Source organism: Drosophila subpulchrella, chromosome X, assembly GCF_014743375.2.
Source record: "Drosophila subpulchrella strain 33 F10 #4 breed RU33 chromosome X, RU_Dsub_v1.1 Primary Assembly, whole genome shotgun sequence".
Lineage (NCBI taxonomy): Eukaryota > Metazoa > Arthropoda > Insecta > Diptera > Drosophilidae > Drosophila > Drosophila subpulchrella.
The window spans coordinates 9,801,879-9,814,922 of NC_050613.1; the positions used below are offsets into that span (position 1 = coordinate 9,801,879).

The window sequence follows — 13,044 nt, forward strand, 5'->3', positions numbered from 1 at the left end:
TGAAAGAAAATATTAAAGTTGTATTCCTCAAATATAAGAAACGATTTTAGGGTGTTATAAATAATGTAATATTTCTGTGGTCTTCGTAATAAACACCCATGTTGGGCAGAAACAAATCAAATAACGACAAATAGAGAAACAACAATAATAGCACCAGTTTACAAAAAAAAATTGATGAAATACGCACTTCAGGAAACCTTTGTTTTCCGGTAAGATACATCTCCCTGATTAAGAAAAGGGCATTTAAAATTTTTTCTATGGTACCAATTTTTTTTAAAGTGTAAAAAACGTTTTTCGCACTTTTTTATTTTTTAACTCGAGTTGTGATAAACCGAATTCGGTCATTAAAGACTCATTTTACAGGTAATGGAATGCCCTTTAACTTTCTTGTACACATCGTTGAGTTCCATTCATTAGTTTAGAAGCTACACTTCGTCAAAGTTGAAAAAGTTGGAAAAAATGCAAAAACGCTGGCATAAATTGCTTCTTTAAAAATACACGCCTAAAAACCGAAATTAGTTTTATGTTGTTTTCTTAAAGGCTGAACTTTAACGGAGAATATAAGCCATTGATCACGACAATCCGTTGGTAAATCGATTTTTTACAGATTTTTAAACGTATATACCCAAGTTCAGTGTTCGGGAGCAGCGGCCGTTAAACATTATTTTAAATTTTCAGTGTTGGGGAACGTAAGATTTTGGTGCAAGTTGTAGTGCATAACGTCAGTTTCCTTGCTAATTTCTTGCTAAAAATATATGAAAATGATTTCCTTGTAACTGCAATCGCATCCTTTTTAGCTTGCCCAGCACTAATAGCAAAGAAACTGACGTTATGCATAACTACTTGCACCAAAATCTTACGTTCCCCAACACTGAAAATTTAAAATAATGTTTAACGGCCGCTGCTCCCGAACACTGAACTTGGGTATATACGTTTAAAAATCTGTAAAAAATCGATTTACCAACGGATTGTCGTGATCAATGGCTTATATTCTCCGTTAAAGTTCAGCCTTTAAGAAAACAACATAAAACTAATTTCGGTTTTTAGGCGTGTATTTTTAAAGAAGCAATTTATGCCAGCGTTTTTGCATTTTTTCCAACTTTTTCAACTTTGACGAAGTGTAGCTTCTAAACTAATGAATGGAACTCAACGATGTGTACAAGAAAGTTAAAGGGCATTCCATTACCTGTAAAATGAGTCTTTAATGACCGAATTCGGTTTATCACAACTCGAGTTAAAAAATAAAAAAGTGCGAAAAACGTTTTTTACACTTTAAAAAAAATTGGTACCATAGAAAAAATTTTAAATGCCCTTTTCTTAATCAGGGAGATGTATCTTACCGGAAAACAAAGGTTTCCTGAAGTGCGTATTTCATCAATTTTTTTTTGTAAACTGGTGTAGTATAGGGTTTCCCTAAATTAGGGAAAATACCAATGATTTATTCCTCAAAAGTAATAAACCATTTTAAGGTATTATAAATACTGTAATCTTTCTGTGACCTTAGTGAAAAGCAAAAAAATCAATCAATAGGAAATAGGGAAATAATAATAATGCACGATTAAGGCTAGCCATTTTCCTGTTATTAATTAGAATGTACACGTCTAACCTATCAGTCGAATGTAATTTTCTTTCAAAACCAAAAACTGGTTTCTCAGAGGGTTAATCAATCAATAAGAAACCCCATGTTAAACCTAATGATAATGTATTCAAAGCACGTACCACATTTCGCACTTATTATTTTATATTATAGGCATAAAGCGACTATAAAATGTAAATAAAGTTAATGGATTACTAAGTTGCATAACTGTAATTTGTGCATATAAATAATATGATATAATACACATTTAGGGATCAAGAAGGCTGTGCGAAAAGTGAAAAAGAAACCCGAATACAAAGTAGGCCTTGTCCTTAACCTCGTCACACTTGTCAATATCCCAGCCCCGGATAGGTCAGTATCATTTTCCACTCCGACCAAAACGCACACCTAAAAATAAGTGAAAAAATCACTCTAGCTTCCGAATTAAGTTACAGTACTCATTCGTTTTCTTTATGTGAATTTGAAAACACAATATATTTTCAATCGTGTTAGTCCGATAAGCAAGTTTTTATTACTGACATATAGAACACGAAGTTTGAGATGGCCTCGCTACGGCGGTCACATGGCGGCGGTCGCGATTTCCTGCAGGAGAACAAGCAGAATGTCGCCCGCATGGAGACCAATGGCAGGTGCTTGGCCGCGGCCCATGCCCGCCGGGTGCCCCTGTGGCGTCCGGTGGTGCTCCACTACACGGAGCGTTTGCGTCCCCATGGCTTTATTAGCCAGGAGCGTCAACGCTATCTGCATGCCGCCCACCAAGCTCCCGATCTGAGGAGCGGTCTGGCCCAGCCGTATGGTTTCAGGACCGCGTCACTTCCCAGGTTACCGAATCTCTGCGACATGGCCCAAAATTTGGCGGTGCGCAGGGAGAAGGAGCGCATGCAGGGCGGCTGGGAGGACCAGCAGAAGATGCCTCCAATGAGGTGCTGCAACGGTTGCCACTGTCATCACGGCCCTCAAGCCCATCAGGGTCACCAGGCCGAGGCAGTGTCTCTTCGTCAGGGTCACCAGGCTGACGCAGTGTCCCTCCGTCAGGGTCACCAAGCCGAGACAGTGTCCCTGCGTCAGGGTCACCAGGCCGAGCCGATGCCTCCCCATCAGGGTCACCAAGCAGAGGGGATAGCTCACATCAAGGGTCACCAAGCCGAGCCGGAAGTAAAGATGTCCAGACAGGGAGAAGGTGATCAGGCCGATCGCGTTTCCCTGGTTTCCCGAGCATCCCGCGGGTCTCGCCGTCCCCAGAGGATCCCTACTCACGCCCAGGAGAACGCCGATCCCGAGGCACCTTTGAGTGCCCGCAGCAATGCCTCCGGCAAGACCCTCAAGTCCAAGAGATCTGTTTCCCAGGAGAGTGTCCGCTCGAATGCCACCATCAAGTCGAACATTTCAGTGGCCTCCAGGAGCACCACGGCCTCGAAGAGATCTCAAGTGAGTCGCAAGTCGCAGATGATGGAGGTAATGCCGCCTCCAACGCATTTGCAGGACCAAAAGCCCCGGGAGGGGGAACTGGAGAAGCCACCGCCAACCGCCTACGAGGGCTACACACCACTGACCACCACCGAGAGAAACGCTGCCCTCCAGGATGCCCAGTTCAAGTACGGCAAACTCGTCGAGGAATATAACCATCTGCCCGTTTCGGAGCCCACTTTGCGCGTGCGCAATCGAAAGATCGCCATCGAACGTCAGCTGGACGAACTGGACTATGCCATCAATATGTTCGATCAGCCCAATCTGGATATGTACTACAAGAAATGATGATCACACTCCGCTCGTTAATCGTTTCAAAGAATGTTGCCCATTTCCAAATTGAGTTGTTTGCCACAAAACCGTTCGGAAACCTTACCACAGACATAGAAAGGATCTGAATTGAAAAAACCTCGAGAAAAATACCAGATATAGCACTGAATTGCTACTAAACTTATAAAAATGTGATGCCAAATGGCATACAAATGCAAACTCTTAAATGAACATAAAACAACAAACTAAACCAAATGCTTAGCAAACCATAACAAACGTCATACTTAAAACTTAAACAAAATTACACTTGCCCGAAGAAGAGGACTCAAGTTCGAACATAATTATGAAGAACTATAACCATGATAAATCGAATGGAAATACGAAAATCAAGAACATAAAATCCAATGGGATTACAGAAATCAACAAAAATAAATCATGGGTCATAAGATTATCATATTTGTTTTATTGTCGGGAAATTAGGAAAAGCTCTTGACTTATAGCACCCAAAAGTATGCATCGATCTACACAACTGAAACCTTTATAAATAACTAAGATATTATAGTAGATCAATGCAACCAATTATTAGGTAGGCAGGTTGGTTCTCCCGATCTTTTTGTTTTCTAGAAATACTCAAAGGTGACCCCAAATTTTATAAATACATATATAACCAAAGTAAAATTCTTTTAAAATTTCTTGGAATTTCGATAGTTATAATATTAATAAAAAAACGGAGTTTTGAAAGATATAACATTTAATGATCTTGGTACATTAAGGGCAGTTATGATGTACTGCAGATAAGGTGTGGTGACCCCAATTTATTTTTATTACAATTTTAAAAGAAAGGAAGTTCTTTAAAAGAAAAAGCCCTTAACTTTTTTGATATGATATGATAAATAACTCTCCAGTTCTTGATCAAATTAAGATATCTATTGCTGTTAGAATGTCAAAGTGTGACCTCGTACTCACCCAGAATGGCCCTCAGATGTCCTTCGAGGGTCTGCAGGATCGTCTGCTTGATCTCCTTGACGCTCTTGCCCAGGAATTGCTCGCTGGCAGTGCCTAGAAGCTCGTCGGCCTGATGGTGGAAATAATAGACATTCATCATCTGTACGTGTGTGTGTGTGTTTGCGTGTGTGTGTGTGTGTGTAGGTTGGATAAGTGTTTGTGTGGGTATCACCATGTCGGTGTGCATGTGTGTAAAGGGCATTTTGCAGGTTCGATTGATTGATTTTTGTTTTTTTTTTTTTTATCACGGTTTTTTGTTTATTTATGATAAGTTTTTTGTTTCGTTGGTTTTGTTTAAATTATAGTTCACCCACACACACGCACATGCACACATAGACAGAGCGACAGAGATATATATATATATTTATAACGTATATATAGAGATATATAGAGCGATACATGGAGTATAACGGTAACAGCAGCAACCAGAGCAGTAACGGTAGCAGTAACGGTAGAGGAGCAGTATTTGGTATTTTTTTTTTTTTTTGAGTAGAACAATTTAGATTTAAATGATTTGTTGTTGGTTGAATGCATGTGTGTGTTTTTTTGGGTTAATTATAGTTGATTTCGTTTACAGTTACAGTTAGTTGCGGATTGGTTTTATTTTTTTGATGAGTTGAACGTTGAACGATCGGTCAGCAGGGTTTTTGGTCGATTATTTGGTGGTGGTGAAAAGAAAGTAGAGAAAAAAGAGAGTAGAACACAGAGATCAACATGGTTTCGATTTTCGATATTTCTTTGTATTATTTTGCAGACTGTACTTTTCTTTCTCCTTCTTCTTCCTCCTCAGCTTCTGATGATGATGATTGAATGACTTCGATAAACGCAAAATGCATACAAAACTCAAATATATTTGGGCACAAAACCCGAACGAAAGCACATGCATTTAACATTAAATAATGGATCATGATCCCTTTTCGCTAGGTGTGTGTGTGTGTGGATGCGAATGTGTGTGTGGGTGGTTAGGGTGCTTGATAAGAAATGTAAATATACATATTAATTTTTAAATTTTGAATGGGAGGACAAAAAACCAACGTAAATCGAACCCAGGATATTAAATCAAAGAAATGCAATAATAAACATACCTCGTCGTTATAATCATTATGCTTATACGAAGATGACTGCAAAATTGAATGGAAATAATTAAGTAATAGAACACAATTTTGAGGCAGGCAAGTGTAGAGTATAAATTGATCACAATTGCGACTAACTGGAAAGTGAAGTGCGCTTTTTCTTTTTGGTGCAGCATTCATTGATATTTGTAGTCACACAAGTGAAGTGCTTTGTTATGATATAAAGACAGTTTTTGAATCAATTAGTTATTCTATTAAACAATTTATTTTTTTGTACTGGTAAAAATTCAAAATAAATACGAAACTAACATTTTGAATTCAAGTATTGACCACGAAGTTTTATGAATTGACACTTTAAAAAAAATGTATAGATGTACACAATTTATCTATGTTTTTTAGTTTCGAAAATCGAAAAGATGAGGGTCGGCAAAATCAAGTGATCGAGTAGAGGCATTAGTTGAAGTTCAACAGATCCCGAAAACCATTGATAGGATAATGAATAATCGAATGGCTAAACCTTTGAGTGATCACATAAAAACTGATAAGTGAGTAAAATTTTGAACAGTAACATATAAACTTTTTATAATTTTTCATAATAAATGAAAGAAAAGTCGAGAAAAATGTATGAATAATATAATCTAGTTACAAGACAAAACAAAATCAAGGGATGTGAATGATTAATCAGGAAATTCAATTATAAATAATATATGATACTGTCCGGTCCACGGATATGTATAAAGAGTCAAGTAAATTCACGTTGTTTCAGTCACAGTACTGTCCAACACAGCCAAAAGTGAAGATAAACCTATGGATCAAAGAAATGCCACCTAATAAATTATAACAAAGTAAATTGAGCAAAAAGGTCACAAGATTTTTACTTATTTTTTTTCAAAAGGCGACGACGAAACCAATAGGAGCTAAATAAAATCTTGTAATACAAAATAACTTTATAAGTACCGAAAAAAATGGGACAACAGGTGGGGTGTACGATTTAACAATCAAATTTTTATAAAGTACCGAAAAAAAAGGGACAAACAGGCGGGGTGTTCGATGAGTTCTACGTGTTGTTCTACGGCTATATTTAAGACTACGTGACAAGATCGCCGGCATGGATGATCGCAACTTACTTGGCGGTGGTCAGATTGAGAGCACTTGCTAGGCTAAATATGCATTCGATGGGTATGGATGTTGGATTACTTGGGGGAATCGGGCGGGAGATGAACAAAACAAAGAGCCAGACATTTGATTAAAGTAAGTTCGAAACGGATCGGTTATAGAGAAGGTATACATAAGTGGGTGCAGGCAGGATATCAACTCGCTACTTTCGGCACTCTAATCGGCTAAGAATATCGGGCAAGCAAATCAACAGATCTTGCATACGAAACTCAAAAAACAAACTCGGGCAAGCTTCAATCACTTTCGCTCAGATTTGGGGGTGCAGAAGAGAAATGGGTGGCCAGAGTACCCACAAAACGAGCCGAGATCGGGTGAACAGAGCTATATATGTACATATCTAGCGGGGATCGCACCTTCATGATCTTGCACTGGGCCACTCCTGTCACCGTCAGCGGAACACCCTGGGAGGTCTCCACGTTCTCGCACATGGGGTTGAGGGTCATCACGTTGAGGGAAAGTCGCTGCACATCGGTCACCAGCCACCACGCCCACGCCCAGCCGCCCACAATCGTACGCTTCTTGGTCGATCCACAGCAGCCACCTGGAAAAGGGTAAGAAACAAAGATATTGTATTTTTATTATCAATACTACATTAATTTAGTTGAACACAACACAATATAATAGCATAATTGGAATTAAATGTATAATAAGATATTATTCCTTAAGTTACATTGGTAGAAAGAACATGTCTAGCTGTAGGCATGCTATCCATCCTTTTTTAATTCTTTTGTCTCAGTTCATAGTATATTACATAACATGAAATATCATCATCATGTTATGCAATAATGATGCTATAACCAACCTTTCTATAAGATAAGTTGTTAGCTTTTATATATCTTGGCTCTCCATTTCCCTTTTATAAAGGTTCATAGGTCTTATAAAAACCGTTTTAATAGTCCCCCCGCTAAAGCTTCTTCGATGGCGGACTAGTGACCCATTAAAGGTGTTGTCAGCGAGTCCGGCACCTCTGAAGATCGAGGAGCTTTTGGCCCCGGTGGTCAGTTAACCAAATAGTAAGAGTGAAAGCATTTCGCCGAACCGAGTGTTTACTAGTATAGGTAATGGCTACGTGCCGGCTAACACGTCACAAAGTCCAAAAATCGAAGAGTCCATATGGTATAGCATGGTACCATGTGGTGTATATAGAGCCATACAGGAAGTAATTGTCATTGTCATTGTCCCATTGTCCATTTACGGTGGGCAAAGCTAACGGTCAAGCTGGCCAAAAGGGCCCAATTCTGCGCTCTCCGAAGAGCCGAAAAGAGAGTTGAGGAAAGAGAATGGGAGTTTGATAGAGAGCGGAGGAGAAGCGCTACCGTCTTTAGCGGTTTCTTCGGCATTTCTTTCTTCAGTCACCAAGCGAACCTCAAAGCGTGAGGTAGTTTTTTGAAGCTCCGCCAAGGGAATTGAACGCAAATCGCTCGAAAAGCGTGCACGCATGCGCAAAGCGAAAGAAAGAGAAATAAAAGAAAGAAAGAAAGTGTGCACAAAAATAAAAACAAACAAATCGCGCTAAGGAATTCGAGAAGTGTTATTTCGTTTATACAAGTGAGTAAAGAGAGAAGAGAGCAAAAAAAAGTGTGCCAAGCGCAAAAATCGTAAAAAAAAAAAAAAAAAAGAAATCAAAGTCAAACAAGAAGAATCGGGGCTTCGAAAAAGAATACGCACCAAAATTCTCCAACGCCTACGCAGAAGCTTTCTCAACGAAAGTGATTCATGCTGCCTTTTAAGTGTTATGCATTTTTCTTTGAAAACCGTTTAGCAGACCATTTTCATGTTGCACTTTAAGTTTTTTTTTCGGTGTAGAGGTTTTTTTTAATACCTTGAACTTGATCTGTGGGCACATTCAACTCTTACAACCTGTTTGCAACAACAACAACCCACAGCAGGAACAACAACAAGTTTTGTAATTGCCAATGACTAAAAAAAAACAACATCTGTAACAGCCTCAAATGGTTACTAGACGTTTTATTATGCAAAAGATTGGCAAGAGGAAGTGTTTTTCTCTTTTTCACATAGCTTCTTCCACTCTTAAGATCGAACAAAAAAATACAGTTGTCCGCTTTTTAAGGAAACCAAGTTTATCAATAGATAGAAAAATTATTTATTTAATATCTGATGATACTCTTAGATTTTTCCCCATCTTATTGGTTTCATATTTCACAAATATTTCGAATATTTCACCATATTTCTTTGAAAATGGTTTCATATTTGGAACCAAAAGATCTGAAACATGTTATAATAATAATATTTATATTTTATTATTTAATAATATTAAAGAATGTAAGGCAATGTTTCCGTTTTCTAAAAAATGTTGCCTTAACAAATAGTTCCCTAATCCAAATAAAATTTAGGAACATCTTAAATGAATTTGTATGGCTTAAAAACCTTTTTGTTAACTTAGCTGAGTTCGTGATAAAGAAGTTGCACTGTTTCCACGCAAACTGGTTGCAAGTGAGAGGAGTACGTGTGAGTGAATGTGTTGGGGACCATGTGAGTGTGCATCACAATTGTTGCATGTCGTTCGACCGGGAGTGAAAAGTTGCTAGCTGCGGCTTTTTCCAGTATTATTTATTTATTTTTTTTTTTTTTGGCTGCCCAGTAAAGTTTTATAATAGACTGGGAGATTTCACTTTTATGCGGGAGGCCCCTCAACCAAAGATGCCGCATCACACTTCCCCGCTCCAAAGCCATCCATATATACCTATTTTACATTCCAAAACACTGGGTGCAGCACGTGACGCGAAAGATTTATGAAAAGCAGATAAAAAATCGTTGGAAAAAATGTTTTACAACGGGTTCGACAGCCAAATTAAATTTAATTAGGGAGGTACTATAATATTAGACGAATGGATAGTCATTAATATATGTATCTAGCTTACAAGGAAAGTGGATTTACCTATTAAAAGTGAAAATTTAATGTAATAACATTTTTCAAAACAAGTCTAATCAAATCAAATATATTATAGAAATTAAACAAAAATTTCAGTAATTGTATCTGCCCTTAGTAGTATCTGCTTTACTATCCGCAATTCTCCGAACCGCTGGCCCAGAGAACATTTTATGGCCCAGAGAAATGAGGATGATTTGATTGCATCAATCATTAGCTCCTAGATTTATCGATCACGATCATCTTGGGTCGTAATACTTCACAGAGTTGAGGGAATCCAAGGTGGAGACGCAGCCAAATGTATGCATAACAAATGCAAGTTACGAAATCGCCGCGATCGAAGCGATACGATCGTGATGGAAATATTGAGTATGAAAATCGCACCCTATAACCCGATTACATACGAAATGCCCATGTCACTTTTCATGTCATGTCCACTTCTCTCTGTCTTTCTATATTCCCTGAAAGCCACTTCTTTCCCCTACAAGTACGAAATTTGATTATCATTACAGCCACGTCCCATCTAAAATTGGTCAAGCGATCAGCGACCTATATTTATATATATACACCTTATATATAAGGCCCATATAGCAGACACCACCCCATTCGATCCCGACCCAGAAAATGAGCTCGGCGATCGTTGGAGCCGCCTCGGCCATCGGAGGAGCTGTGACGGCGGCCACCAGCAATAGCTGGTTCATCCCGATGCTGATGGCCGCGGTGGCCTACTTCCAGTACGAGGAGATCATCGATCCGGAGTCCAAGCCAAGTGATGTGGGCGGCGACGACATCCTCGACCACTACGACTTCATAGTCATAGGAGCCGGATCGGCGGGGGCGGTGGTGGCCAACAGACTGACGGAGGTGGAGAACTGGAACGTACTCCTCCTGGAGGCCGGCGGCGATGAAACGGAACTCACGGACGTACCCCTGATGGCGGGCTATCTGCAGCTCTCCAAGATCGACTGGCAGTACAAGACGGAACCGTCGGGCACTTCGTGTTTGGGTGGGTAAATGGGATCTCTTGAATTAGCTTATAACTTGGAGTATATCTGGTATATTATAAATAATATCTAATATGCCTTTAAAATGTAACAGTCTTTTATAAAAACCTCTGATCTTTAGCAATCATTTACAACATATATCTCTTTTACTTTTATCAGATCTATAAACTATCCAAGCCAAACTCACCAATTTGAAAATTATATTTTGTAAATGATTGCTTAAGATCAGAGGTTTTTATAAAAGACTTATACATTTTAAAAGCATATTAGAAATAGTCACTTTACCAACCGAAGAATCTTTATAACAAAAAACCCTTATACCATTTTTTTCCAGCCATGCAAGGAGGTCGTTGCAACTGGCCCAGGGGCAAAGTGCTCGGCGGATCTTCAGTCCTCAATTACATGCTGTACCTTCGAGGATCCAAGCACGACTACGATAATTGGGAGGCCATGGGCAACCCCAGCTGGTCCTATCGCGATGCCTTGTACTATTTCAAGAAATCGGAGGATAATACCAATCAGTATCTGGCCAATACACCTTATCATGCCACCGGCGGATATCTGACGGTGGGAGAGGCACCATATCATACTCCTTTGGCGGCCAGTTTCGTGGAGGCGGGCGTGGAGATGGGCTACGAAAATCGGGATCTGAATGGAGAGAAGATGACGGGCTTCATGATTGCCCAGGGAACCACACGGCGTGGCTCGCGGTGCTCGACCTCGAAGGCCTTCTTAAGACCCGCCAGATTGCGTAACAATCTGCATATCTCCATGAACTCGCACGTCACTCGCATCATGATCGATCCGGTGACGAAACTGGCATTTGGAGTGGAGTTCGTCAAGGATCAAAAACTCTACCATGTGCGGGCCACCAAGGAGGTGGTTCTATCCGGTGGATCTGTCAATAGTCCCCAATTGCTGATGCTGAGTGGAGTGGGACCGCGAAAGGAGTTGGCCAAACACAGGATACCGCTCATTAAGGAACTAAGTGTGGGCGAAAACCTGCAGGATCACATTGGACTGGGGGGCCTGACCTTTCTGGTGAACCAACCCGTGTCCATAGTGGAGAATCGCTTTCACACCATGTCAACTGTTCTGCAGTACGCTGTCTTTGGCCAAGGACCTCTGACCATCCTGGGCGGAGTGGAGGGATTGGCCTATGTGAACACCAAGTATGCGAACAGCTCCTTAGATTGGCCGGATATTGAGTTCCATTTCGTCTCGGGATCAACGAACTCCGATGGGGGCTCACAACTGCGGAAGGCTCATGGACTAACGGAGGCCTTCTACCGCGCCGTCTTCGAACCCATTAACAATCGAGATGCCTGGAGCATAATACCCATGTTGCTAAGACCTCGCAGCGTGGGAAATATTCGCCTGAGGAGTGGTAATCCCTTCGATTACCCATACATTTTTCCCAACTATCTAACGGATGACTTCGACCTGAAGACTTTGATAGAGGGAGTGAAGATAGCGGTGGCCTTATCTCGAACGAAAGCTATGCAGCGATTCGGGTCCAGAATCTCGAGCATCCGGTGGCCAGGATGCGAACAAGTTCCCCTCTTCACGGATACCTTCTGGGAGTGCATGGTCAGGAGGTATACGTCCACCATCTACCATCCCGTGGGCACCTGCAAGATGGGCCCCTACTGGGACAAGGACGCGGTGGTGGACGCCAAACTGAGGGTCTACGGGATCCGAGGACTGCGCGTCATCGATGCCAGTATTATGCCCAAGTTGGTGTCCGCCAACACGAATGCCCCGGTGATCATGATCGCCGAGAAGGGCAGCGACATGATCAAGGAGTTCTGGATCAAGAACACCATCGTCTGAGCGATTCTTTCTGCGTAGAGTGATAAAGACTTTGTTTTTACGAGCGATTTCTTATCTGATTGAAGAACCGAACTTGGAGCTTGACTTTGCTCGGATTAAGTAGAGCACGTTTATTTGAGCTGTCCTACTTTATATCTTGCAACAAAGTTTCTCAGAAACGTCTAGAGTATTCAAAACCATAGTTTATGTTCCTAAAAACTTAAGCTTTAAAATCTCTTTAGAGTTCTGTGAACTTAGTTCTAGGTATAGAGTTCTACAATTGAGAAATCAGTTCGTAAAAACATGGCTTTATCCATGGAGTGTCTGAGAATATGTCTGTCTATCGTGAATGTTTAAATGTCTGGACTGAGTGTGAATGTTTGTGAGTGTTTAGTTAGTTATCCTCGAGTTGTGTAAATGTCTTAGGAATAGAGCTGCACGACAAGCAGTTTGACCCATCCAAAATTAATTATATTGGACTCTTAACGTCCCACTTTTTTTTTGAAGTATCTTATAAGCACCCCCCTTGTATTTATTTTAATTTTATGTGAACGCAATAAACAATTAAAACACAGCCAATCAATGGTATCGGTTAAATTCGTAAGGAAATTGGGTTTTATGGTGTGACTTCAATTTTTAGTCTGTTAAGTGTTGCCGCTATCGATAAAGGCACAATTTAGTAATTGGATCATTGTAGATAAGTAAGTGATATCAATAATCAGTAAGCTGATACCACAAGGAAAACAAACA

At 40.3% G+C, this 13,044-nt stretch overlaps 3 protein-coding genes across 5 annotated transcripts in view; 2 read left to right on the forward strand and 1 right to left on the reverse strand.

Annotated features, from left to right (window-relative positions):
• LOC119558236 (flotillin-2) overlaps positions 1 to 13,044 on the reverse strand; it is a 104,360-nt gene that overhangs the window by 4,736 nt on the left and 86,580 nt on the right. The window contains exons 3-5 of one of the 3 annotated variants that reach the window (XM_037871555.1): positions 6,942 to 7,129; positions 5,425 to 5,460; positions 4,301 to 4,409 (exon numbers count right to left, since the gene is read on the reverse strand). In XM_037871555.1, coding sequence (XP_037727483.1) covers positions 4,301 to 4,409; positions 5,425 to 5,460; positions 6,942 to 7,129 — 333 coding nt within the window. Of the gene's footprint in view, positions 1 to 4,300; positions 4,440 to 5,424; positions 5,461 to 6,941; positions 7,130 to 13,044 lie in introns of all 3 variants that reach the window. The other 2 variants (XM_037871557.1, XM_037871556.1) reach the window with 2 other exon arrangements.
• On the forward strand, positions 1,940 to 3,786 carry LOC119558238. The gene has a single exon (XM_037871561.1). The coding sequence runs from the start codon at positions 2,138 to 2,140 to the stop codon at positions 3,350 to 3,352; it is 1,215 nt and encodes a 404-aa protein (XP_037727489.1). The 5' UTR covers positions 1,940 to 2,137; the 3' UTR covers positions 3,353 to 3,786.
• LOC119558229 (glucose dehydrogenase [FAD, quinone]) lies at positions 7,962 to 12,852 on the forward strand. Its single transcript, XM_037871548.1, has 3 exons — positions 7,962 to 8,136; positions 9,991 to 10,484; positions 10,817 to 12,852. The coding sequence occupies exons 2-3, from the start codon at positions 10,103 to 10,105 to the stop codon at positions 12,313 to 12,315; spliced, it is 1,881 nt and encodes a 626-aa protein (XP_037727476.1). The 5' UTR covers positions 7,962 to 8,136; positions 9,991 to 10,102; the 3' UTR covers positions 12,316 to 12,852.

Coding starts and splice junctions, on each gene's coding strand:
- LOC119558229 (XM_037871548.1), top strand. CDS start 10,103: ATGAGCTCGGCGATCGTTGGAGCCGCCTCGGCCATCGGAGGAGCTGTG. Junction 10,485..10,816: donor GTCGGGCACTTCGTGTTTGG/GTGGGTAAATGG, acceptor ATTTTTTTCCAG/CCATGCAAGGAGGTCGTTGC.
- LOC119558238 (XM_037871561.1), top strand. CDS start 2,138: ATGGCCTCGCTACGGCGGTCACATGGCGGCGGTCGCGATTTCCTGCAG.